Source organism: Amblyomma maculatum, chromosome 11, assembly GCF_055883805.1.
Source record: "Amblyomma maculatum isolate TAMU_Amacu chromosome 11, ASM5588380v1, whole genome shotgun sequence".
Taxonomy (NCBI): domain Eukaryota; kingdom Metazoa; phylum Arthropoda; class Arachnida; order Ixodida; family Ixodidae; genus Amblyomma; species Amblyomma maculatum.
Window position 1 is genome coordinate 39,879,257 of NC_139354.1, and position 26,010 is coordinate 39,905,266.

Below are 26,010 nucleotides of genomic sequence, written 5' to 3' on the forward strand. Positions count from 1 at the left end.
CAACCAAGGCTCGTTGCGCCGTAAGGTTAGAGCAACCGAACAGGGCCGCCTCCCAGTCCTCCCGGGAATTGTTGGGTAGGGGGGGGGGGAGGGTAGATAGTTTTTTTTTTACATGCCCACACTATGTGGAAAATGTCTGATGACTTTTCCTCCCAGTGCGGGCATTTCCCCGTGCAAGTGGGGTCAAAGTATTTTAATACTACCGGACAAGGTAAAGGTTTGGTGTAAAGGTGAAGAAGAATGCGCTTCTCCGCCTTTGTGCCATTTAAAAAAATTAGAGCATCTCATGGATGTCTCTTTAAGAGGAAGATGGCGAAAGCCTACTCTTGCTCTCCAATAATTTGTCTCTCAATGCAATTGCCTCTTATCGGCGTTCATTGCAGTGCTAACGTATAATTATAAATGGTTTATAGGAAAGGAAAGGCGCAGTATCTCTCACACTTTCTCCGTCAATTGCGAGTTTGGACGGTACAGCGTCGCTCCGGTCGCGGGGCGTTCCCCGGCGCGCGTTTTCAAGTGAGATCGGAGAGGGCAGGAACGCTATAGGCAAGAACACAACTAGCATATTCTCGCCCCCGACTCTCGCGCATATGATTTCGTTCCATGAGCCAAGAACGACTGCGCGGTCGATTACAAACCTGACTTGACCTTCAGTTGTACATTGAATAAGTACAAAATAACCTCTGTAGGGTGACGTGTTCAAAGGCTAGGCGCATTATCTGTTACACCATCTCTGTGGACACTTGACCCGCGCCGTGTAGGCGATGATGGGACCTTCAAATGACCAACCTCGAACGGAATGGCTTTTTTTTTTTTAACAAGGAAAGGCGCTGTATCGCACTTCTCCGAGTGCAAGTCAACCGCGTTGTTAAGGTTATTTGCGAGCTTCATTTGACCTACAGCTTTGCATGCGAGAATTAGTGGCGCACTTCGGAGCATCGCCAAAGCATCTGCAGTGAAAACGAGCTCGCGCGGCGCATTTGCTTCTTGGTATGAAGCCATATTCAACAGTTTCTCGCACTTTCTCGTTTCAACGATATGAACACGCAGACCGTTTAACGTATGTATGCAAAGGTCGGGATTTCTGTGCACGCGCGCGACGTATATTTACTTCGCAGGAGTCGACTGCGTGTATGACGCATGTGCAGTAAGCCGCATCCAGGCATCCTGCTTGTGCAAGGTTCTTGTGTAATTCGCGGGCTCAGTATTAAAATTCTCATCTAAAAGGCACGCGCCGTGGTGGCTCAGTTAAGACACTCGGCTACTGAAGAGGAGTGCCCAGTTCGAATCCGACCGCAGGCGGCTTCGTTTCGATGGAGGCGAACTGGAGAGACGTCCTACAGGTTTGCCCTCTGAATTTAATCCTAGCGCCAGCGGAAATAATCTGAGCGCCGACTCATATTAAGCGCCATGTAATTTAATTCGAATGCCAAGCATTTAATCATAGCGCCAGCATATTTAATCCAAGCGCCAACTCGAATAATGTCCGCGCCAACTAATTTAATCCGAGTGCCAACGCAATTAATACAAGCGCCAGTGAATTTAATCCGGGTGCCAACCAATTTAATCCAGATTTCAAAAATGAATGTGGTGGAGGGCTCCAAAGCATGAAACATGAATTCCAGAAATAAATAGAAATTGAGATCACATTCAAGACCATGCGACGAGTAAGCGAAGCGTTAGCTTATGAGATGGCTTTCGTCAATATTATGACAAACGCGCAATTTCAGCACTGAAATACTGAAGGGTCCCAGAGCTGTGGCTTACTGGCTTTATATTCCAAGAGGACAATTTATCCCACAAATGTGCGCACTGCTGATTACAGAATATATACAAAATTAAAATGTCTTCGATGAAACACAATTATTTTATCACACAATTAAAAAACGTTTTAATCAACCGTATTTAATTTAGCTATATGTAAATTCATCAGCCAAACATTACACAGCTAATGCCAAAAAGTTCCAAAGCAGACGGCAAGTTTTCCGCCTCCGTTTACTCGGTGCCGAATTGTCGTCTGTTTTTGCGCTATGCTAGGAGAATGGATGAAAGCACGGACACGTGAATTCACTATTAGAAATAGGTGTACTTTCTTTTGCAAGAAAAGTGTTTTCTCAAGAGCATAAAACAAAAACTGCTAGAAACGCAGAAGACAAGAGATTTCAAAGCAGGCGGCAATCTTCGCGCATCCGTTGTGTGTGCCGCGTTGTCTTCTGCATTTGCACGACGGAGTAGAGCCGGACGGTGGTGGTGCGTACTCGTATATTATAGGCAGGTGGTAGTCTGTGTTTTTTCAATAATTTTGCATGAACTTTAACGCGCATTATTCTCTTCCATGGAAGCTGATGAGCAGTGCCCTGACATCCTAATCGGGCACCGAAAACGGGGACCGCCGTTCAAGCCTCCAGGTGCACCAAAAAGAAAGAACAGCAAAGTCTCCGAGCATGACAGGGACAGAATTCTCCTAGTGTCGAGGCGTGGAGGAGATGTGAAAAAATTGGCAGACACGCTGGGCATCAATTTAAAGACAGAGAGATTCATTGCAGCGAGCGATAGAGAAGCGTTGAAGAAAGGAGGAACATCGAAGAAATTCGAAAATGAGGTAGTAACGGCTCTAAAGAATATTGTGGATAACAACCCTGCTTTCACACTAAAGCAAATAAGGCAAGCAGTGGAAGAATTGCCGGGAATCGCCATCAGCACACGTAGCATTGATCGCCTACTGGATTCGCACGGTTACGCTATGAAGTTGATGACTCAGAGGCCGATTGACCGCAACAGAGACGACGTGAAACACAGCCGCAAAACATACGCGCAATGGTTGCAGTGTGAAGGACCTCGCTTGTGCAGGTTTTACATCGATGAGACCAACTATAACATATGGTGTTCAAGGAGCTTCGGCCGTGCAGTGAAGGGACAGCCTGCGGTGCAGACGACGACTGGCACCAAAGGAGCAAACCCTAACATTCTCGCCTGCATGTCCGCAAATGGTGTCATTTATTGGACGGCCGTAGACAAGGTTCACTGGGTCGTTTTCAATGAATTTTTGAGCGACATATCAGCCCGTGTTGAAAGTGAAGAACCTGGTTCTGAAGCGGTGTTTATTTTTGACAACGCTCCAGCTCACAGCCGTGCGGAACAGGCAAGCCTGTCCAGTCAGACGCACTCGATCAAGCGGCTGCCTCCTTACAGTCCATTTTTCAACCCTATAGAGGAAGTCTTTTCGAAGTTCAAGTCGCAAGTCAAAGCTTTCCTCAGCGAGCGGAGAGACCTGGTGCTAATCACTCCTCCCGGAATGACTAAAAAGGACCATCGGCGCAGTTTGTTGCTCGACGCTGCCCGACACTCTATGCATCAAATACAAAGGGTAGAGTGTGCTGCTTTTGACCGCCATAACTTTTATTTTATACGGGCAGCTTTGCATGAAGACGATATGTAAAACGTTCTGAGTTATACTTAGACCTGCCTAATTTCTCCTAGAAAATAAAATTGCATTTCAGTCGGCTACTTCTGTGCTTGTACCTTGTACGTGCTTATAGCTTGTTGGCAACCTATGCCGCTAGAATTGCCGCCCAGGCAAATTAAGTACTGCTGCTAAGGTTACCATAGTGAGAGGCTAGTAGCTATTCCTGACCTCGGTTGTAAGCTCCACTGTACATAGTTTCATTCACTCTACCGTGTCGCGGCCAGACTGAAAGCAGGTTGCAATTTCTAAAAACAGCCGGCTGTTGTGTGAAGACCGCACTTGCCATCAGCATGCAGATTCAGTGCATAAGACAACCCATGATAAGCAGTGCTTAACCAAACAATCAGAAGATGACAGGTATATTTATTCACTTGCCATGCGTCTAAGCTAAAAGCTGCAGGAGACGTGTCACAAACCGCATTTTTTTTTTTTCAGCTGCACGTATGGTTCTTGGTTGTTGCAAAAATACAAGAACAAAGAGAAATACTGCATGCAGATGTGACGCTTACTCGTCGCATGGTCTGGAATGTGATCTCAATTTCTATTTATTTCTGGAATTCATGTTTCGTGCTTTGGAGCCGTCCACCACATTCATTTTCCACATGTGGATTAAATTGGTTGACACCCAGATTAAATTCGCTGGCGCTTGTATTAATTGCGTTGGCACTCGGATTAAATTGGTTGGCGAGGACATTATTGGAGTTGGCTCTTGAATTAAATATGCTGGCGCTATGATTAAATACTTGGCACTTGAATTATATTGCATGGCGCTTAGATTATATCAGTCGACTCTCAGATTATTTCCGCTGGCAATAGGATTAAATTCAGAGGGAAAACCTGTAGTTTTGTGTGATGTCAGTGCAAGTTAGAGATCCTCAGATGGTCACTGTTCTCCTCCTACAGCACCTCTCTCTGTTTCAGTTTTCAAACCCCATTTCCATATGGCCCCGGTTCGGGTATCCAAAAATAAATGTGACAGATACTGCGACTTTCCTTTCTGTCTTATGGGTTCTTCTTTCTTGTGGGTTCTACTCACAATGGAAACACGTTTTGTGACCTGGGCAAGGGCTTCCTTCTGCTGTATCAGGTTTGAGATGATAATCTTTAAAGCTCCTTGGCTACCCAACAGACACCGCTCTTCGTGTGTGCGAAACAGAGGGTGCCTTGACCAGGGGCCGAATCCGCGAAAGAGTTCGCTTTGGAACGCGTTCGCTTTCTCTCTCGCCGCCTCGCTCCATTGGTCGCGTGTCGCCCACGCTGGCGGTGACGCCATTTCACGAAGGCGGGACCACGGATTTCGTTGACGTCACGAGACATGTCGATCAAATGAAAGCGAACGCGTTCGGTCGCTGTGTGTGGAACTCGGTAAGTGGCGTTCGCCCCTGCGCGAGAATCATGCCGTACGTGTCCCCCGTCGCCCCGCTGTTGTTCGCAGTGCTCAGCGAATGTGATCGGCGGCTTCGGCGGTCGCGCGCACATGACGATCCTTTCGAAATACCTGACGATGCCTTCCGAAGACACTTCAGGCTGTCGAAGGGGCTTGTACGCCGGCTATGCGAAGAGCTAAAACCCCACCTTGGCCCAACGAGGAAAAGTGCGCTCACAACAGACCGGAAAGTACTCTGCGCGCTGCGGTTCTTCGCTACCGGAGGCTTCCAGGCGGCAGTCGGCAGCGAGGCAACTATACGACTCCCGCAGTCCGGACGATTTTGGCCGTCGCTCAGGCAATCGTGCATGCCGGCACGGAGAAAAACTGGGTGTCGTTTCCTTCGACTCCCGAGGAGAAGGTCCGCGCCAAGGCAGAGCAACTGAGATGGGTCCGCCCAGCAAAGTCGATTGGCTGTTCTCTGCCCCCAGCGTTCATCCCACCCTTCTCCCCCAGATGCCTACGTCAAATTGACGTCACGGCAAAGCGAAAGTGTTCTAAAACGAACTTTTTCGTGGATTCGGCCCCTGAGTTTCATTTGTCTTGATATGCTTTGTCAGATGCGTGGCTAGGTCTCGCCGCACAGCTAACAGGCTAGTATCTCACCAGCATTTGTTTCTGCGTGTAGAGCATCCACTTGGACCAACTCTTCGTTGAGCTGACCGAAGCCTCGAGCTCTATATGTGCATGCAGAATCGGCCACTAACGATTTCTCAGGCACGCAAGCGATCTTAAGTGTCCTTCATTACGTTTTGCACGTGCGCTGTTGGCAGAGGAGATAACAATCGAACAGGGTTGTACAAACCCTGAAGCAACAACGCTTTTGTCTCGATACTGAGCCTTGCTGCTTTCCTTGGGTGTGCAGATGTTTCCTTACCGAAAGTGGAGGTAATGCTGATTACCAAAAGGGACAAGGTGTTCATGGTGGCTGCCGGGTGGGGCCCTGCAGATTTCTTGAACAGTGGCAACGACGCGAAGGTGAGTTGTGACACGTCGTCAGCGCCTCAGTTGAGTGATTTTACTTTTCATGTTTCGTAGGCCTCAAGACCGAACAGCTGCTTTGGTGCAAACGCTAAACTCGATAAGTGTTTTTCGCTTAGTCCCAGCGCAGACTACTCTGGGGAGTAGCCTTAGCATGCGCACCTGCGGGGAACGCTTTCTTGATAGCAATGCTTTAGTAAGAAGCTTTTGTTTTGATGGCTTGCGCTTTCATGGCGCCCCTTATTGTTGTTTAAGGCCCCTTAACATTGTTTAAGGAACCAAGTGATGGCTTTGTGGTAGAGCATCCGTCTCGTATTAGGGAGGTACCAGGCTCGCTCCCTGGTGCCGCCGGGCACGCACCGGTTTTCAATGGTTACGACTTTTTCACCGGCCTGGTGCTCGGCTCTTTGGGGTGAAATGCTTGGGAAAGGAGTAATAGGTCTCAAATAGTTGCGTACATTGGACAGCGATTCGTTCCGCCATTCCACAACAATACGTCCGCCTCGCGCGGCAAAAACCGATTATGCGGCCCTTTTATACCGAAGCGATGGCCTTGTGGTAGGGCATCCGCGTTGCATTCGGGAGGTACCAAGGTCGATCCCTGAAGGGTTCCCAGCGTTTCTTGAAACCCTTGAAAACCCTGGAATTTAAAAATAGACTTTTTCAAAGCCTAGAAAACCCTGAATTGTTTTGAAGTGCTGAAATATACTTGAATTTCTTCATAAGGCTTTATTTTTTAGCGGATGCCTCTTTAACGCCTGGCAACTACATACTGGAGCCAACCAAAGCATCGAATTCAAACTGTTTCAGTAGCCACAACGCAGTAGAGTGGTTGCAGTTGAAGAAGTGGTGGCAACAACCGCAGCTAAGCCTTCCATCTGACAAGTTAAGCCTACCTTCGTTGCGGGAAAGCATGGTGCGCGAATAATCGCTGTCGCGTCTTTCGTAGCTGCAATATGCTGAAAAAGTGCAATTTCCAGCAGTCGGGGCTAAATAGTGCTGCTTATAGGGAGTGGATTTCTCCGGATACGTCAAACTGGCACTGGGCCAAGGGCAAGACATGCGGGAAAATCTACGATGTATCACCAATGAGTGCGTTGGCCCTCAAATGCTATATAAAGAGCGCAAAACACATTGCGAACAGGGAAGCGACCACGGCACGAAAAAAGTTGACAGCAATTGCTTATGAGCAACGCATCGATCCGGCTCCATCAACGTCGTCGTATGTGAGCAGCACGTACAAAGCGCACAAGTGTGTGACCGACGCGGAGATAGTGTGGACCCTGAAAATGGTATCATCACACACAGGGGAATTGTTCAAGATAATGTTCTCGGATAGCGAAATCGCTATCATGTTCCTGCGGCGAAACAAAATCTGCATACGTAGTGTGCCATGGTCTGAGACCATTTTTCCTCTCGTGCTTACAACGTGAATTAGAGCAATCTGATGGCTACACCATTCTGTTTGATGAGTCTTTGAACGCCTTCCTGCATAAAAAAAAAAACAGATGGACATCTACCTGCGGTACTGGATGGAGTACTATGCCCGAGCGTGTCATCACGAGATATACGTCGGTGTTCATGGGACATTCTACTGCCGAATACCTTCAGGAGAAGCTTCTGGCTGCCTTGGCAGATTTGCCGCTGGCAAAAGCTGTCCAACTTTCTATGAATGGCCTTAATGTCAACCCAAAGTGTTTTGTGGAAATGCAGGAACACTTGCAGCAGAACCATCGAGTTCAGTGTTTGGACCTGGGCTTTTGCGGACTGCATACAAATACATACCGCTTACAGAGCGGGTGTTGCCAGCAAGTGGGGCATAGAGAATCTTTCAATCCTTGAGGTCCAACTCCAATGACATCCTGAGCGTCTGCGCTGTGAGCGCCGTGCCACGGCGGACGTCACAAGTGGTGCGCATCTCTATGGGACTCTGCACTGGCGCCGTTGGCGCTCACTGCTGAAGCTTGTACTCGCGCTGGTGCGTTGTTGCTAGACCTAAAAAGCAGACATTGGTCAAAACCGTTTTAAGATTTCTGCTTTTTAAAGCGTTAAGAGACGTAATTTAGACGTAGAACGTAATGTAAAAGACTGAAACTGAGACGCGCTGAGCTGAGCGTCCACTCGATTGCCTAGCCCTTTTATTTCCACTTCCTCGTCCTCTTCCGCACCGCTTCTCTCATCTGTACTTCATCTTTGTTGTTTCGGCATCACACTCGGCCATGACTGCGGACCTGAAAAGAAGAGACAGCACAGTCCTAATCAGTCCTGCAGGCGAACGACCCTTTTCTTTAACCGCGACACGTGCACTGCGAAATTGTTCCTCCTCCGCCCGTCAGAGCCTGCTTGAAACGCCGCAGTACACACACGCCACGTATTATCACCTAAGCACTCAGTTATTACGTAGGGCCCATCATATTTCGCGGTCAGCTTACGCCCTGTTGATTGTAGGCCGCGTCGCACCCAGACCTCGTCTCTACAGCGAGGAGCTGGTCGATGTCGGCGGTCATAGTTGCGTTTTTGTGCCTGTTGCGCCAGAGACGCCTGTCGCGGTACAGGGGTCCCGATGTTGATAGGTAATTCTAAGTTGCACGTTCCTGCAAGTTCAGACTGCTGTCCGTACACAATCTTATAAGGCGTTGTTCCAGCAGAACTTTGCACAGAAGTGCTGACAGCGTAGGCCGCCGCTCGGAGGTGCTGGTCCCAGTCTGCCTCGCCTTTTTTGTTGTTCATGCAGAAGGGAGCGAGTCGCGATTGTATGGTCTGATTCGTCCGCTCGGTAAGACCATTCGCTCTAGGGTGGGGCGCCGATGCGAAGAGGTGTTCAACTCCCGCCCGGCGCAGGTAGGCATGGATTTCGCGACGCCGGAAGGTGGTAGAGCGGTCCGATATTAGTTTTCGTGGAAGCCCGTGCCGCCATTCGAACCGGTCTTGTAAAAATTCAACGACGTAGTGTGCAGCGAGGGAGGGTACAGCAGCAACCTCTACAAATTTTGACAGATAATCTACAGCCACTAATATGTACCGATTGCCCACTGCTGATGTCGGCAGAGGTCCAATGTGGTCGATCCCTACGGTGTCAAATAGTCTCAAGCAAAGGGATTGGCGTTAGAAGCCCAGGTTGTGACAGCCTGGAAGACGCTTGTACTGCTGGCAGACCTCGCAGCTGGCAACGTACGTGCGGATGTTGCTGCTCATCTTGGGCCACCAGAAGCGTTCCTGCGCCTTTCGCAATGTGGCTCGCTGACCAATGTGCCCTCCTGTGGGGGAGTCGTGAATAGCGTGGAGCACCTGCCCGCGGAGAGCAGCAGGAAGTACGAGGACATGCTGTTCTTCCCTGCGGTTTTTGAGCCAATGTCGGCGGTATAACGTAGCATCCCGCAGCACAAACTTAGAGTTGCTTCCATTGTCCCCAAGGGAAGCCATGATAGCCGCCAAATCTCTGTCCTCGCTTTGGGCCTTCTTTATATCCTGCTGACAAAATAAGAGCCAAATTTCGCTGTGCCGAGCCCGAGAGTAGCGGTCACCACTGGGGTGTCGCGACAAGGCATCTGCAATACAGTTAAGTGCCCCAGCCCGATGCCGCACATCATATGTGTATTCTTGGAGCATGATTATCCAGCGAGCGAACTTGTGCTTGAGGTGCTGCTTTGTGAACTTCCAGGCGATTGCGGAATTATCCGTTACAATGGTGAATTTCCGTCCTAAAAGGTAGTGGAGAAACTTATCGTCGACACTCCAGACCACCGCCAAACATTCCAACTCGTTGTATTGGTAATGGCTTTCAGCAGCGGACAGTGTGCGACTAGCGTATGCAACGACGTGCTGAGCACCCTGTGAGTCGCGCTGGAGAAGGACCGCGCCGAGGCCGACCTGACTGGCGTCAGTGTGCACTTCAGTGTGCCAGTCTTCGCGAAAGTGGCTAAGTACTGGGCACTGAGTCAGTTGATCTTTGAGCGCTTGAAAGGCTCGTTGCTGCCGTTCACCCCATATAAAGTTCTCGCCCTTCTTTAACAAATTTGTGAAGGGAGCTGCTGTGGTGGCAAAATTGGCTACAAATTTCCGTAAATAGGAAGCCATGCCAAGGAACGTCTGCAGCTGCTTCACACTGTTAGACGTGGGGTAATTCGTGACGGCCTCTATTCGCTCTGGGAGCGGGTGAATGCCCTCCGCAGAAATTTTGTAGCCGAGGTAGATCTCTGACAGGCCAAACTTACATTTCTCCCGGTTTAGCGGTTTAGCCGGAAGCCAGCTTGGTGTAATGGGACAAGAGCATTATCCAGATTCCGGAGATGCTCATCTTCGCTGCCGCCGATGACCAAAATGTCATCGAGGCAGACCACACAGGCGTGGTCTTTGAGAGAGCCGAGCACCATGTTCATAGCGCACTGGAAAGTGCTTGGAGCTGTTAGTAGCCCGAAAGGTATGCGATTGAACTCGTACAGCCCGGCAGGGGTGCGAAAAGCAGTCTTATGCTTATCCTCTTCGGCGACGTTGATTTGCCAATACCCGGAGCGCAGGTCTCGAGATGAAAAGTATTTCGCGTGTCGGACGGCGTCAATTGTGTCGTCGATACGGGAAAGCGGATAAGAGTCCGGGATTGTGTGCTTATTGAGCTCTCTGTAGTCTAGTCGACATCGTGTGCTTATTGTGCTATCTGTAGTCGATGCAAAACCTCAGAGTGCCGTTTTTCTTGCGTGCGAGAACAACAGGGGCTGCCCAAGGACTCGAGGGGGCCTTACGACGCCAGCGGCCAGCATGTCGCGTACCTGCTCAGCGATGACTGTTCGCTCACGCTCTGCGTAGCGCCGCAGCGGAATGGTTATGGGCGGGTGATTGTCGGTTGGTATACGGTGGACAATCAAATCAGTGCCAGGAAGCTGTGCATTAGTCTCCGCGAAAATGGCTCTGTGCCGGTGCAGCAGGGCACTCAAGGTTTGAGGACCGGAAGGCTCACCTTTAGCATGCTCGTCCATGGGCGGGCTAGGGACGGTGCGGCACGAGCGGAGCTGCACTTCGCCGTTTTCGATTGACAGAGCCGCGTCCCCGGACATGAGATAGTCTGCGCCCAAGATGAGGTCAGCAGGCAAGTTCGCAAACACCGGGACACCCACCAGGACCTTGCTGCTAGCCTCAATCCGGATGCAGATATCGATTGCACCTCCCCTCAAGCCTTGCAGAGGAGACGAGGTCCATTGACTCATCGGGCCCGGTGCATGACGTTGAAGCAATGCCGTTCGCTGAGCACCGGTGTCAACCAGTTCGGTCAACTCGCCGATGCCGTCAACATGAACCGGCAGGAAGGGAAGAGGGTGGTTCTGGAATTGTATGCGTGGGCGGGCAGCATGAGGACAATTCTTGTACATGTGGCCATGTTGGCTGCACGAAAAGCAACCGCGGCGTTGCTGTGGTGCTGCGGCAGATGTCCCGGTGGCAACAGGGGCCCCGCGACGACTGGCGGTGTCATGCAAGGAGGCCGATCGGTAGACAAAGACTGAGAGGCTGTCAGTGTCCAGTGTGGACATAATCGATGCGTGGGTGGCATAGTGAAGCCCGTCGACAATGTACTGTTTGGCTGCAGATGCGGGCCATTCGATGTTGCAGGCCTGAAGAAGGCGGACCTTATCATAAATGTAAAGTGCGACATCTTCACCTGGAGCCTGGCGCCGCGCTCTCACAGTCGTGAGTTTGGCGTCGTGCGCACTGGCCAGGGTTGTAAACGCGGCAAGAAGGGCGGAGGTCAAGGCCGTCCAAGTGGTGTAGCGGCGGCCTTCGTACTGGTTCCAGGCGCGGGCGGCACCACGAAGATGGTCCTCCGCGACGGCGAGCGTGGTGGCTGGAGACAAGGCGGAACGCCGGGCAGCAGCGTCGACCACTTGAATCCACGCTTCGGCGTCGTTAGAAAATCCACGGAACTCCGGAAGTTGTACCGGCGGTACTGGGTATCCAGAGGACAGCGAAGCGCGGCCATGCGCTGCAGTAAAAGAAGCAGATAACTCCCGGAGGGTGGAGAGGGCTTCGGGAATAAGGGCTAAGGCCGAATCCACCGAGGAGGCACGGACGCCGTTCGCGGGTGGTATTAGGGGTCCCAGGCGCTGAGTGAGCCGGCCGTGTGACTGCCCGGCCGCTTCAAAGGAGGAGGGCGGGTCATCGAGGTCCGGGTCGGGCCCGACGTTCGTCGACTGCGCCATTGTAAAGACTGAAACTGAGACGCGCTGAGCTGAGCGTCCACTCGATTGCCTAGCCCTTTTATTTCCACTTCCTCGTCCTCTTCCGCTCCACTTCTCTCATCTGTACTTCATCTTTGTAGTTTCGGCATCACATTAATTATAGTTTTCGCAATCTACTTCTGCACCAATAAACGTGCATCTTCCACATGTTTCCCGGCTTTTCAATACCAATCTGCAACGCCATCGACGCAACATCAATTTGTCCCGTTTTCCGCGACCGTAACTGAGACGAGTCTTTTGAACTTTGTTCCTCCGCAGCTGAGGTCAACCGATCGGCTGTGGAGGGTTTTGCTCGACTCCGTGTGTTTTCCTCTTTATTTTATCATGCCAACAGTGAGCGCTAAAAGGCGTGTTGTACTGCTCGTGATAAGAGTAGCACTGCTCCTGATCCTGAGGAGGAGAGATCCGACGCCAGCGGAAGGTGCGTTCGGTCAGTGTTTATGGCGCGCAAGCAAGGACTCTACCCCAACGCTGTGAGTACTTTCGTTCTTTTCAGTGATAATCGTCCGTTTTAACAGTTTTACACGCGCGTTTTCATGAAGTTGGAATCGTTGCTCATGCTGACTCCCTGTCTGGCTCTGTTTGAGGGTGACGCAATTTGTCCGGGTGGACCTTGTAATTGCTGTATTACACGAACATCACGCGTTTTCCTCTTTGCTCCATTTTTACCAATTTTTAAGACGCACTTTGCACTATGCGCCATCAAGGCAAGCATATAACGCTCTGTCTTTTATCGCTGCTCCATAAGTTAAGGCTCCATAAGTGGAAAGCGTAGCAGGGGGCGGCAGAAAGTTAAGTGGGTGGATGAGATCAAGAAGTTCGCAGGGGTCAAGTAGATGCAGCTAGCATAGAACCGGGTTAAGTGGAGAAATATGGGAGAGGCCTTCGCCCTGCAGTGGGTATAATCAGGCTGATGATGATAAGTTAAGGCAAGGTTTGCAAACACATGTAGGAGAAGTCAACTTTTTGGTAAGCTTAAGGCTACTCATTTAATTAACGTATGCATCCAGGTTACAGACAACTTCGGAGCTTATGCTGCTTGAGGACTGTTACTAGATGGACTCCATCCACTCGAGCTTCCGTAATTTGCGATCGTCTATTAAAAAAACATAGCTGCGAATTCCCACATAGCTCAACGACCCTCATTCTCATGGGAACGTTCGGGTAGGGTTTACCATCTCAAAACAGCTCACGCTATAAGTTGTTTCTCCTCCCCGTTTACTTTTTTTTTCCATATGTCAGATTTATGTCGGGTATCGAATGTTTCCTTCCTTTTTTTTTCTGACGTGTCCTCATGTCATGTTTCTATGTATACGATATCTCTCTCCCAAGTATGGAAAACTGGGCGAGTTCGATTGGATTCATCGTAAAGCAGCGCGAAAACACAGGACTAAAAGGAACAAGAGACGACACAAGCGCCTATGTCGGCTCCTGTTCCTTTTAGTCCTGTGTTTTCGCGCTGCTTTAAGGTGAATCTCTCTCCCCAATTCTTTTTTTTTTGTGTATGTTCCCTTGTTCTCATGTCAGGTGTTAGCGCGAAATCGGATGTCGCCCTGCCTCTTTTTCTCGAACGCCAGAAAAGGTGTCGCATATTCTCCCCCTGAATTTTTTTCTTCTCTTGTCCTTGTGTCAGGTTTTTATACGAAATCAGATGTCGAATATCCCGCTCCTCCTTTTTTTTCTTTTTTTTTTCTTCTCCTTATCCTAATATGACGTGACATGAAGGCAAGATGTATTGGATGAGAAATTGAGATTTGCTGAGCGCATAGTGCGAGTTGTTTTGAGGTGGTAAACCCTATAACTTGCAAGTAATTTCACCCAAGGAATGTGAATGTGAGCGATCTAATTAAGAGAAACTATGCAGCAGTACATATATCGTGATGCCCTGCACTGGTGCCTGTTGACCAAACTGTAGCTACTATGTTGGTTTTTTAGATGGAATGCTGGACACACAGGCAGACACACGCGCACGCATGAAAAATGAGCCACTATTTCAGGGAAAAGCAAAATCAAGCAGCACTTTACTATTACAGATTTTATAGTGGAATTATCTGTAACATTATGGCCTGCCATAGCATATTACAGATTATCGCAGCCATGGCGTGCATTTGTTTCTTGGGCTAACAAACCACACATTTTTCTTAACAGATGCTTCGAATGCATGAAGGGGACCAGGGTCTTTTCTACAAAATTTTCCGTATGAACCCACAGCTGTTCGACGAGCTTCTAGGCTATGTGGCTGCGGACCTCACACAGCAGCATGTTGTGAGAGGGCCCCTGGAACCAGGGGAAAGGCTGGCAATAGCGCTAAGGTTTGTAGAGCTCGAGTGTCATTTAGTGTGAGACAAAATGTTCTGCTTTGCAAGAATTAACATTAAGACATTTAGCAGCGTGCTGTTCTTAATATGGAGAACGTGAATGAAAAAACAAAATTGAGCAAGACAGCCTAGACAAGCACGTTTTTCATTATTAAGGGTAATGTATAAAAAGTGGCACTAAACTCCTTTAACAAGGAACAAAAAAGATTAATGTAGGGCGTTGCACAGTATATAAAAGAAGTTTGTTGTGATATTACACTACAGTAAGTGATATCTACCTAGCGTGTGCTACCTAGCATGCGAGAAAAGGTGAAATATGTTCTCCTTTCATTGAACATTGGTTTATCAATTAGAAGCAGAATTGTTTTGCTAGCGTGCAAGTGTTTTCCAGGCAGCTAGGCATAGCTGACTAGTATCTGACAAGCATTAATTTCTGCGTGCAAAGTATCAACTTGGACGAACTCTTCGTTGAGCTGACCGTAGGCTCAGCTCTATATGGTGCGTGTAGAATCGCCCATAAATGATTTACAGGCACGCAAGCGATCTCAAGCGTACTTCATTACGTTTTGCACGTGCATTGTTTGCAAATGGGATAACAATCGAATGGGATTGTAAACTCGAAAGCAAATTGCAGCAACGTTTCTGTATCGATACTGAGCCCTACTGCTCTCCTTTTCTGTGCAGACATTTCCTTACTGGAATTGGAGGTAACACTGATTGCCAAAAGAGACAGGGTGTCTGACGAGTGGGGCCCTGCACAGTTCTTGAACAGTGGCATCGACGAGAAGGTGAGTTGTGACACGACGTCGTCAGTTCCTCAGGTGAGTGACCTTACATTTCATGTTTCGTAGGCCTCAAGACGGAACAGCTGTTCTGAAGAGTACGTACCCGATACGTGTTCTTCATTCAGCCCCAGCGCAGACTACTCTGAGGGAGTAGCCTTAGCATGCGCACCTGCGGGAAACGATTTTTTCATAGCAATGCTTCAGTAAAGAAGCTTTTGTCTGGATGGGATGCGCTTTCATGACGCTGCTTAACATTTTTTAAGGACCGAAGTGATCACCTTGTGGTGATCGCTTCGGTGGATCCCAGTAGCGGATCGCGGATCACGGTAAGCTAAAACTCTCTAAGAAGGCCGCCTCGCGCGGCTAAAGCTCACTATATAGCCCTTTCTTGATCGAAGTCGAAGCGATGTCCTTGCAAACCATCCGCCTCGCATTCGGGAGGTACCAGAAAGTAAACATCCAGCTCTTTAAAGAAGTTATTTGTAAGGCTTGCATCCGCCGGCACATAAATGCACAACATTGGCAACCTCATAGTCGAAAATGAACAATCGAACGCTAGCACACGCCCTAACCCGTCGCACGTGAAGTGATGGTCGCATAAAAGGCATCTGTTCAGCACCACAGTTTCTACGCCACTCAAACACAAAGGGGCGAACGAAAAGAAGCACTCCGAATGAAACTGGCGCCTGAAAGCCAGATCATCAGAAAGAGTAGTAAAATTTGTTTCCTGAAGACACAAGATAGCGCACTGTGTTCTTAAAGCCAAATCCACTGTTTCTGTCTGCTTACGATGGCTCCGAAATCCTTCGGGATTTAAATAAAGTATTTTGAGTTCCAATGCCATATCGGGTATTGAGTTCAGGAAGCCGATAAGGCAGATGCGCGACCTGAGTCATGTGGCACCACGAAGGTGCTTTGTACTATCATTAGGTGGGGATTCCCGGCCCTCCAGAAGAAGGACGAGATTTCTTGGGAGGATGTTCCCCCGGTCCACCTTCTCGAGCCATGTGCGATCCTGAGGGCGACGAAGCACATTGCTTATTTCTGTCTCGCTGGAGCTCCATGTCCATGTCACAATCACTGAGTGTAGAAAGCGTCGGGGAGTGTCCGACACCAAGGCTGAAAGAGCCGCTGGGATCGTCCATATCCCGTTCCTTGTTGACAGCCACAGATTCCTCCTTTAACTCCTTTCGCTATGTCGGTAGCTTCTTCACGCGTCCCGTTTAGTTCTCTAAGGCTCTACGAATCTTTGAGACGCCAGCAGTGGCGGGCGTTGCCATAAGCTTCATGTCACGACTGCCCGGCGTTCCGAGGGCACCGCGGGTGTTTGTGGTGCCAAAGCCTTAGACGCCGACTGCAGCTTCTTTCCGCGAACTTCATGCTTGGCCTGGACGTCGCGAAATTTAGACGTGCACAGCGGTTCCGGCGACGATGTGGAAGGAGCTGCTTCGATAGCAGAAGGCTAACTCGAGGATCCGGGTTCGACCGTGGCGTCAGACGTGTTGGTTGCGCATGCAACCACAACCTCGGTTGGATCGGCCGTATGCTTGTCAAACGGCATGTCAATACTGCTGGCCATTTCTTCCACAGGTGTACTAGGAGTAGAGGTCGGCCCTGTTTCTGATGTGGCGCCCTCCACAGAGTACTTGTATCTCCTGTCATTTAGCTGAATCAGCTGGCTTGGCAGAGGGGGCCGGCACTGTAGGCTTCACAAGTGTAAGCGGGGAAACGCACTTGCCACCGTGTTCAAAGAGGAACGGCGCACAGGGCATTTCACGGTCGGTGGGTCATCATCGCAGCGTCGGCAGGGCAGGGCACAACCTTCACCTTAGTGACCATGGACACTAAAGCGACAACAAAAAGGTGCTGAGTGAGCACTGCGCCCTATAGTGGTCCGAGGAGCCACACCTCCGGCAAACACGCTGTATACGTCTGTAGTCAAAGGTAACGCGATGGCCAGTGACACGTAGATAGTTGGGTACTGGTGACGTGGATGACATCTCCATCCGCGCATACCTCGTTCCAGTAAGAACACCCTTACGGAAGCCCATCAAGTCCGCAGTGACGGACAGGACTGTCATGTTGGCTCAGGATCTGGACGAGCGTTTCGTTTGAAATGTAGGACGGCAGGAAGAAGCAGGCCACGGTGGTCACTTGTGGCCCTACTGGAACAATTGGTATACGCTCGCTGCCGATGATGAGGCAGCCAGCGTCGACGATTATAGTCATGGATGCCGTGCTCTTTACTGTCATCAAGATTGCAAAAACTAAATCTGGATGCTTTTCTTTTTATCATCTGAATGCATGTAGCTTAAAGAACAAAGAAGAAGAAGTAGGTACTTTTTTGTCCACATTAGATCATGATTTTGACGTGCTTTCTTTCACTGAAACGTGGTACACTGGTTTGAACGATGTTGTCTGCTTTCCGGGTTACAGATGTGAAGCACTGTTCAGGAAAAACAAAAAAGGGGGTGGTGTAGCTTTGTACATGAAAAACAGTATTCCTTATGAACTGCTCCCGCAATGCACAGTTTTGAGCCCCGCATACGAGTCACTTTTTATTCAGACAGGTGCATTCATCTTTGGCGTAATTTATCGGCCACCTTCTTCGTCCCTTCAAGAGATTTTTCATTTTTTCGACGCTGTATTAGATGATTTTGCCTTGCAAAGTAAACCTGTGGTAATAATGGGTGATTTCAATATTAACATGCTAGAACAGTCACATTCTGTGAATGAATTCGTTGATATAGTATCGGCCAATGGGTTTTATAACATAATCACAAAACCTACCCGCATCACACACTCCAGCGCAACACTTATTGATCTTTGTATAACAAACAGCGATATTCACGGTACAATAGCAGGAGTACTCCTGAGTGACGTCAGTGATCACCTATCAACTTTCTGCTTCATTCAAAGGTCATATAAACAGATCGTCGAACGTACCGATCGACCACAGAATTTCCGGATTATAAGCAAGATCAAAATTGGCCATTTTCGTCAACTCGTTTCCTCTATAGACTGGAGCGAATTACTATGCGAGGAGGATCCTAATATTTTGTACGACAGATTCTTGGGTAAAATAATAAAGTTGTATGAATGTGCTTTCCCAGTTGTAGCAACAGCCAAATGCAGAAAAGGAAGGAAGCCTTGGATTACGCGAGACCTGCTTAGACGAATCAATGCACGAAATAGAATTTTCAGCCAGTTTATACAATCGAAAGATTTTTCAGTCCTGAAAGGGTATAGAAAAATTAGAAATAAGTTAGGTGCTGATATAAAAAAGTCTAGAATTAACTATTACGCTCAGAAGTTCTCGGATGTTTATTTTGACCCTCAAAAAACCTGGCGTACAGTAAAAGATCTACAGAAACCGGACAAGAACGTACCAACTCAAATGACAATTGGAGGAACTGATCTTAGTGGTAAACATCTTGCTAATGAGTTTAACAGGCGCTTTTTGGCACTTGGAGCCTTTCGTGCAACAACGTCCAGAAATACTGGACAATACGTAGAATCTAATGTACAACATAGCCTTTTCCTATATCCCACAACTCCTTCAGAGGTTAATGACATAATACTTGGCCTCAAAAACAGCTGTTCCTGCGATTTTGATGGCATTAAGGCAGCACCAATTAAAGCAATTGCTGACTTAATAGTTAATCTACTTTGTCATCTGACAAATCTAATCTTGACAACAGGTGTTTTCCCCGACAAAATGAAGATAGCAAGAGTGGCTGTTTTGTTTAAAGGCGGTGCTGCAAATATCATCAGTAATTACCGACCTATATCAGTTCTCCCGTTGTTTTCCAAATTAGTAGAGAAAGTGATTAATATTAGAATCACTACCTTAATAAACATGAGTTAATCTCTTCTAGCCAATACGGATTTCAAAAAAATAAATCGACTGAATCTGCTTTGCTTAGTATCAAGGAAAAGCTTATCAAAAACATAGAAAATCATCTGTACACATTAGGTGTTTTTCTAGATTTTAGTAAAGCATTCGATTCAATTAAACATGATATACTTCTTAACAAACTGCCATTTTATGGAATACGAGGGGTCCCACTTAAACTATTGCAGAATTACCTTTCATGCCGCTCTCAGTATGTTGTTGTCAATGGTTTCACCTCCGAGTCTGAGTTGATTAAATTTGGGGTTCCCCAAGGGTCAATTTTAGGACCTACCTTGTTTCTTCTGTACATTAACGACATTGTATCTCTACCAGAAACTCCTCCTATCATCCTTTACGCCGACGATGCAAGAGTATTTTTTTCAGCAGAAAACTTAGACTCCTTAATTCCACATGTAAATTTATGGCTTGAGAATTTATCTGATTGGCTTATTGCAAATGAGCTAGCATTAAATGTTGACAAAACAAAGTACATTGTGTTTACTCCAGTTAACAAGGCTGTTCATATTAGTAATGAAGTGATATTTCAGTCGCGACCACTAGAACGGGTTTCAGAAATCAAATTTTTAGGCGTTCAGTTTCAGGAAAACCTGAGTTGGTCTTGTCATGTTCGCTTCATTAAACGCAGTGTTGCACAATGCATTGGTATGCTCAATCGGTTCCGTTTACTGTTGCCTCGTTATCTCCGGCATCAGCTCTATTTCAGCACTGTTCACTCGCGGCTACATTACTGCCTGCTTGTATGGGGCAGCACTTCGAGGACAAATATGGAAAGCCTCTATTTATTACAGAAGAAAGGTGTCCGCTTTATTGAAAATCTATCACGACGTGACTCGACATCATTACATTTAATAACTGTATCAATTATATTTGACGAATTTCTGTTTAACAGCAAATTCACCTTGTTCCGCACTTGGTTCTGGTTAACATGTTGAGATGATACGAGTTTCTTGCTTTCCTTAAAGCAGAGTTAAGCTTATTCCGGTGCAGTTTAAAATGAGAAAAATAATCCGCACCTCGCGTTTGTAGGAATTTGTTAAACAACTTGCCTTTTTTTTATATCATTTTATGATTTTAAGGTGTAATTCATGGCTTCCTAGCTCGCTTAGGCTTATAAAGGCTTATACGGTAAACATTGTTTGTATACCGAGGTAAAAAGGGTTATAAGAGAGGTAAACGCTTCATCCACGGAGTCGTGAACAAACGTTTCCCTCCAATCACAGCTTAAGGTTTCACGGCTAAATCTATCTAGGGTTGTTTAATATGCTGTAATTTAAGTTTTTTGAATGGCGTTTTTACAGCGTGTTTTGTTTTAATATTACACGTGAGGTATACTGGCAGGTGGTCACTCAAGCCGCTGTTTATAACTCTTCCGGATAAAGTCTCACCAGTGTAGTTAGTGATAACGAGATCCAAAATTGTTGCCATAATTTTGTTATTTGTGTTGGCAAATTAACCAAAATAATAAGCGTATATGATTCTGAAAGGACCAATAACCGAGACTTTCGCGACGTAGTTTCACACGTCTATATTTAGGTCACCACCCAGAAACAAGGTGCATAAATGTTGACAAAAGTGGGAAATATTTACTAGGTACTCAAGACAGTTGTCATAGGAGCCACATGGAGGGCGGTAAACCACCCACAAGATGTTTCCACTACATACCGACAGTACCGCGTAATCGAGGATACTGGCAATAACTTCATCAAACCTCTAGGATTGTACATTTTCCCGCACATATACACACAATCACCAACTCCTTTTCTATTGTTACGTTCTTCGGCTGATAACGCCCTCTTTCACGCGGAACGTATCGTTCCGTCTTGTTCATGATGACGCGTATGATAAGCCCCGATATCGGGGGCAATATAAGCGCCTCGTCCGAGCGCTGCGTCGCTCTTTCCTGCCCGGCTGCCGAGATGGAATAAAGGCATTCCCGACAAACTTCAGTGTGGCCGCTTGCTCGTCGTTCGTCGAAACACCCAGAAACGTAACACTATTCATTCGGTATAGGAAGTGGTTTGTAACCAGTTGAACTGAAATAATCCCAAGCGCCAGAGATCCAAGTTTCAGCTTCATCTCATTTCATTTCATTTTATTTCCTTAAAGTCCCCAGGAAGGGGTGTTACATAAGGGGTGGGAAAAATTATAAAAACATTGTTATTGTACATATTTTTTTTTACTTTCAAAGAACTTTGATGAGCAGGTGATAACAGCGATGTCACCTGGAAGGCCGTTCCAGTCTGCAGCTGCGCGGAGAAAAAAGGATTTCGAATAGATAACGGTGCGTGAAAATGGACGGGCGACGTGCAGGCGATGACTGGTGCGAGGTGATATGCGTGCTGGGGGAAGAATATAAGGGACTGCCCCCATGGGAGTGTTGAATATTTTGTGGAATAAAGAAATTGCAATAAACTCAAGTGAATTTCATTAAAAAATTGCTGTAGATTGTACTGTTTATCACGAGATATGACTGAACGTTGAGATGAAATAGTGAAAGTTAATAGTTGAATTAATGAACCACTTGTAACATGGCCTGGAGTGGCGTAGGGGTCCGTCATCTTGGCGAAAAATTTCTGCAAGTCACTCTCACTGCGAATGACAACTGCAGATTCACTGCCCGTTTTCCTTAGAAGCACTTTGTTCTTGCTGTGCAACGCCGACACCAGCCAACACTGCTCGAACATCGTCGTCTTCGCCCAAAACTACTCAGATTCTTCTTTTTCCTTCTTATGCGCATATCAGCGAATGCATCGCCTAACGTAACACTACCCCGCCGGCTGAAAAGCACCGTCCCGGTGCGTACAAACCAGGGTCCGTGTATGGACCGTCTCGGTGCGTGGTGTAGAGGTATGGCGCGCGGGATGCAAGGGCGCAATTTCGTGTCACTGGTGTCACTTGTCGTAATATACGGTAGGGTCCTGTGTAACGGGGTAAAAGTTTTCCTGAGAGGCCGACGCTACGAGCTGGGGTCCAAAGCAGCCCGACAGACTCACAAGAATACTGGGTGTTGCGATGACAGAAATCATAGCGACGTTTCTGGGAGTGCTGGGAGGCTGCGAGTCGGTAGCGGGTAACAACGCGGGCAGCATCAGCTCGTGCTATGGCGTCACGAGCATATGAGCTGGCAGTGGCAACTGAAGGAAGCAGGCTGTCAAAAGGAAGCAGAGGTTCACGGCCGTATAAAATATAGAAGGGGGAGTAGCCGATAGTGTCGTGACGTGACGAATTGTATGCAAATGTCACAAACGGCAGTGTTATATCCCAGTCGTGGTGGTCATCAGAAACGTACATTGACAGCATGTCAGTTAGTGCCCGGTTAAGGCGTTCAGTGCGTCCGTTCGTCTGTGGATGGTGGGCAGTCGTTAAAGAATGACGAACGTTGCAAAACCGTAGGATCTCGTCGACTATACGCGCAAGAAAGCAACAGCCACGGTCGGTGAGCAGTTGGCGGGGAGCTCCATGGACAAGTATAACGTCGTTGAGGAGGAAAGCAGCGACATCCGTTGCACAACTGGTTGGTATTGCTCGTGTGACCGCGTAGCGTGTAGTGTAATCAGTGGCCACCACAATCCATTTGTTCCCCGATGCGGACAGTGGAAAAGGCCCACTCGAGAAAATGGGTCTATAAAAACTGGTGGCTTTTTCCGGCGTTGACAGCGGTCACAGGCAGCCACGTAGCGGCGGACTGCGCAGTATAGGCCTGGCCAAAAGAACCGACGGCGCACACTGTCGTATGTGCGAGAGACGCCTAGATGACCCGCTGTGGGAACGTCGTGAAGCTGTTCAAGGACGGCTGTGCGAAGGTGCTAAGGGAGTACTAGTAGAAGGTCGGGGCCATCAGGTCGCATATTGTGCCGGTATAAGGTGCCGTCGTGGATAACAAACAGGCGAAGGGAAGGGTCATGATGATCGGCGCTGAGGCGATTGATAATTTCGCCAAGCTGAGGGTCCTGGCGTTGCTCAGAGAGAATGTTGGAAAAGTCAGAAATAGCACGCAAAGCGTCGTCACATTCAGGTTGGCTTGGCGGGTCGACTGAATGACGGGACAGGCAATCCGCATCTCGATGCAACTGGCCAGACGTATAGACAACTGAAAAATTGTACTCCTGAAGGCGCAAGGCCCAACATCCAAGGCGGCCAGTAGGGTCTTTGAGTGTAGAAAGCCAACACGATGCGTGGTGGTCAGTGACTACAGTGAATGGCCGGCCATACAAGTAAGGGCGGAACTTCGTAATGGCCCAAACTAGGGCTAAGCACTCACGTTCAGTTATGGAATAATTCTGATCGGCCGCAGAGGAGTCGGCTGGCATAGGCGATGACGCGAGAGGAACCAAGCTGACGTTGCGCCAGAACGGCATCAATTCCATTACCACTTGCGTCGGTGCGTACTTCTGTGGGTGCTGACGGATTGTTGTGAGCCAACACTGGCGGGCCGGTGAGGTGGCCAATAAGAGCGGCGAAGGCGGCCGATTGTTCGTGGCCCCAGGAAAAGGAGACCTCTTTTTTCAAAAGCTGCCTAAGTGGACGGGTGATCTCGGCGAGGTTTGGTACAAATCGCCGGAAATACGAGCAAAGTCCAAGGAAGCTACGCACGTCGCTGCGAGATTTTGGTGTAGGAAAAGCACTTACAGCGCGAATTTTGTCGGGATCCGGCTGGATGCCATGGTTGTTGACCAAGGCAAGCCTCATAGAAAAATGAAATAACAAACTACACGTCGTGAAACCAGTTGTCGAAGAATGGAAGTCATGCAGTCACCAGAAACGCTTCATGGAGGTAATATTATGTCGCCTTCGAATAGGACACACGCATCTTACTCATAGTTTCATTCTCAAAAAAGAAGATGAACCCATATGTGAAGACTGTGGACATGGACTGACGATAAACCACATTTTAATTTCATGTAAAAAACTCGAAAAGCTACGTAAAAAGCATTTCAATTTTACACCGAACAGATACCATTCCATCCATCACTTCTCCTAGGAGAGAATGCAATTGTAGACATTTCATGTGTTTCTGGTTTCTTAGAAGAAACATATTTCCCGAACAAGCTATGATATCTTAACACTTCATTCCTTCTAAAAAAAAATAAAAAAACCATAATATACCTTGTGCTTGGCGCATGATAGCCTGAGTTGCTTATGCGCCATAAAACACAACACAACACAACTCTAGGACCTTGTTGGAGTTCAACTGAAGGCCATCTCTTCGGAGGATGCCAAGAATAGCCGGAACACGATGGAGGTGGCCCTCAAAGGTTGATGAAAATACGATGACGTCATCGAGGTAGCACAGACATGTGGTTCATTTGAACCCGCGCAGTAAGGAGTCCATGCGTTCGAAGGTCGCAGGGGCATTACATAAGCCGAAAGGCATCACCTTGAATTGGTAGAGGCCATCTGGGGTGACAAAAGCCGTCTTTTCACGATCTTTTTCGTCAACAGAGATCTGCCAATATCCAGAACGGAGATCGATGGAGGAGAAGTAGGTAGCACCATGCAGGCAGTCGAGAGCGTCATCGATCCTTGGAAGAGGGTACACGTCTTTCTTTGTTATCTTGTTTAGGTGTCGATAATCAACGCAAAACCTCCAGCTGTTGTCTTTCTTTTTGACGAGTACTACCGGAGACGCCCAGGGGCTGCTCGACGGCTCAATAATGTTGCTTGCCAACATTTTCTCTACTTCTTCCTGAATGATCCTGCGTTCGGAAAGAGCAACTCTGTAAGGCCGTCGATGAATAGGTCGGGCATCTCCAGTATCAATACGATGTTTGACGACGGACGTTTGGCCCACGGATTCGTGACCGAAATAAAAAATGTCGCTGTATGACCGCAAAAGGCCGGCAAGGGCGCTGGCATATTCGGGACGCAGGTCAGAGGCAACCATGGCTGAGATGCGGTCCTCCGGACTATGTGATGGGACAGGTTGTGCAGGTACGGCGGCGTGATGGTCGGACAGCGCTGCAGAAATAGTAAAGCTGGACAAAGGCGACAGCTCGGCAAGGAAAATGCCCTCCGGGAGAACTTGTGAAGACATGCTGAAGTTGAGTACGGGAATGTAGGTGAGGTTATTCTCGACGTGTACAATGTTATGAGGTAGGACGATGTTGCGCTGTAGAGTGACGTCGGCGATGGGGTTGACAACGTAGCCGCCGTCACGAAGGGAAGGAAAGGGTGACATAGGCACGTATATCGCCGCCTCGAGAGGTAGGCGAGTAAATGTACTGGAGCGAAGACGAGGCTGGCAATGGTCAGCACAAGGGTCGTGAACACAATGGGGCATGGCTAGGCGTAGAAGTCCGGAGGAACAGTCAATGAGAGCGGAATGGGCTGTTAAAAAGTCTAGGCCTAAAATGATGTCTTGAGGACAAGTAGTAAGGACGGCAAAGAATACAGGGACGTGGTGGCCGGTGATGCTAACGCACGCAGTGCACATTCCGATGATGGTAGCAGTGTTGCCATCAGCAACACGGACTGTAGAGGTGTTAGCGGGCGTAAGAACGTTTTTGAGGCGCTGGCGGAACGAAGAACTGAGGACTGAAATATGGGTTCCAGTGTCAATGAGAGCGGGCACAGGGACTCTATCTACGAGGACATTGATCAGGTTGCGGCGTGGTGCGATAGTCCGGGCGCTGCGTTGCCTAGTTTCCCGAGTAAGGGCCTTGGTACGTTGGGGACAAGCTGCGGCGAGGAGCGGCGAGGAGTAGGTGATCGGAAACGGTGGGCTTGAGGCGATAGCGAACGGCTGGGACGACGGGCTTGCTCAATGTTCTCTGTACGAAGCTGTGCTGGTGTGACACAACGCGAACAGGCTGTAATAGGGGCGAGAGGGGGGAGCCGGGCGGCTGCGGCAATAGCGAAGCGTATGGCCAGGCCGACAGCAGACGAAGCAAA

The 26,010-nt window shown here is 48.4% G+C and overlaps 1 protein-coding gene across 1 annotated transcript; it reads left to right on the forward strand.

Annotated features, from left to right (window-relative positions):
* The first annotated feature begins 1,658 nt into the window (after positions 1–1,658).
* Positions 1,659–3,439, forward strand: LOC146173602 (uncharacterized). The gene is made up of 2 exons (XM_084585230.1): positions 1,659–1,667; positions 2,657–3,439. Exons 1-2 carry the CDS (start codon positions 1,659–1,661, stop codon positions 3,437–3,439), a joined length of 792 nt encoding a protein of 263 aa, XP_084441356.1.
* The last annotated feature ends 22,571 nt before the right edge of the window (positions 3,440–26,010 follow it).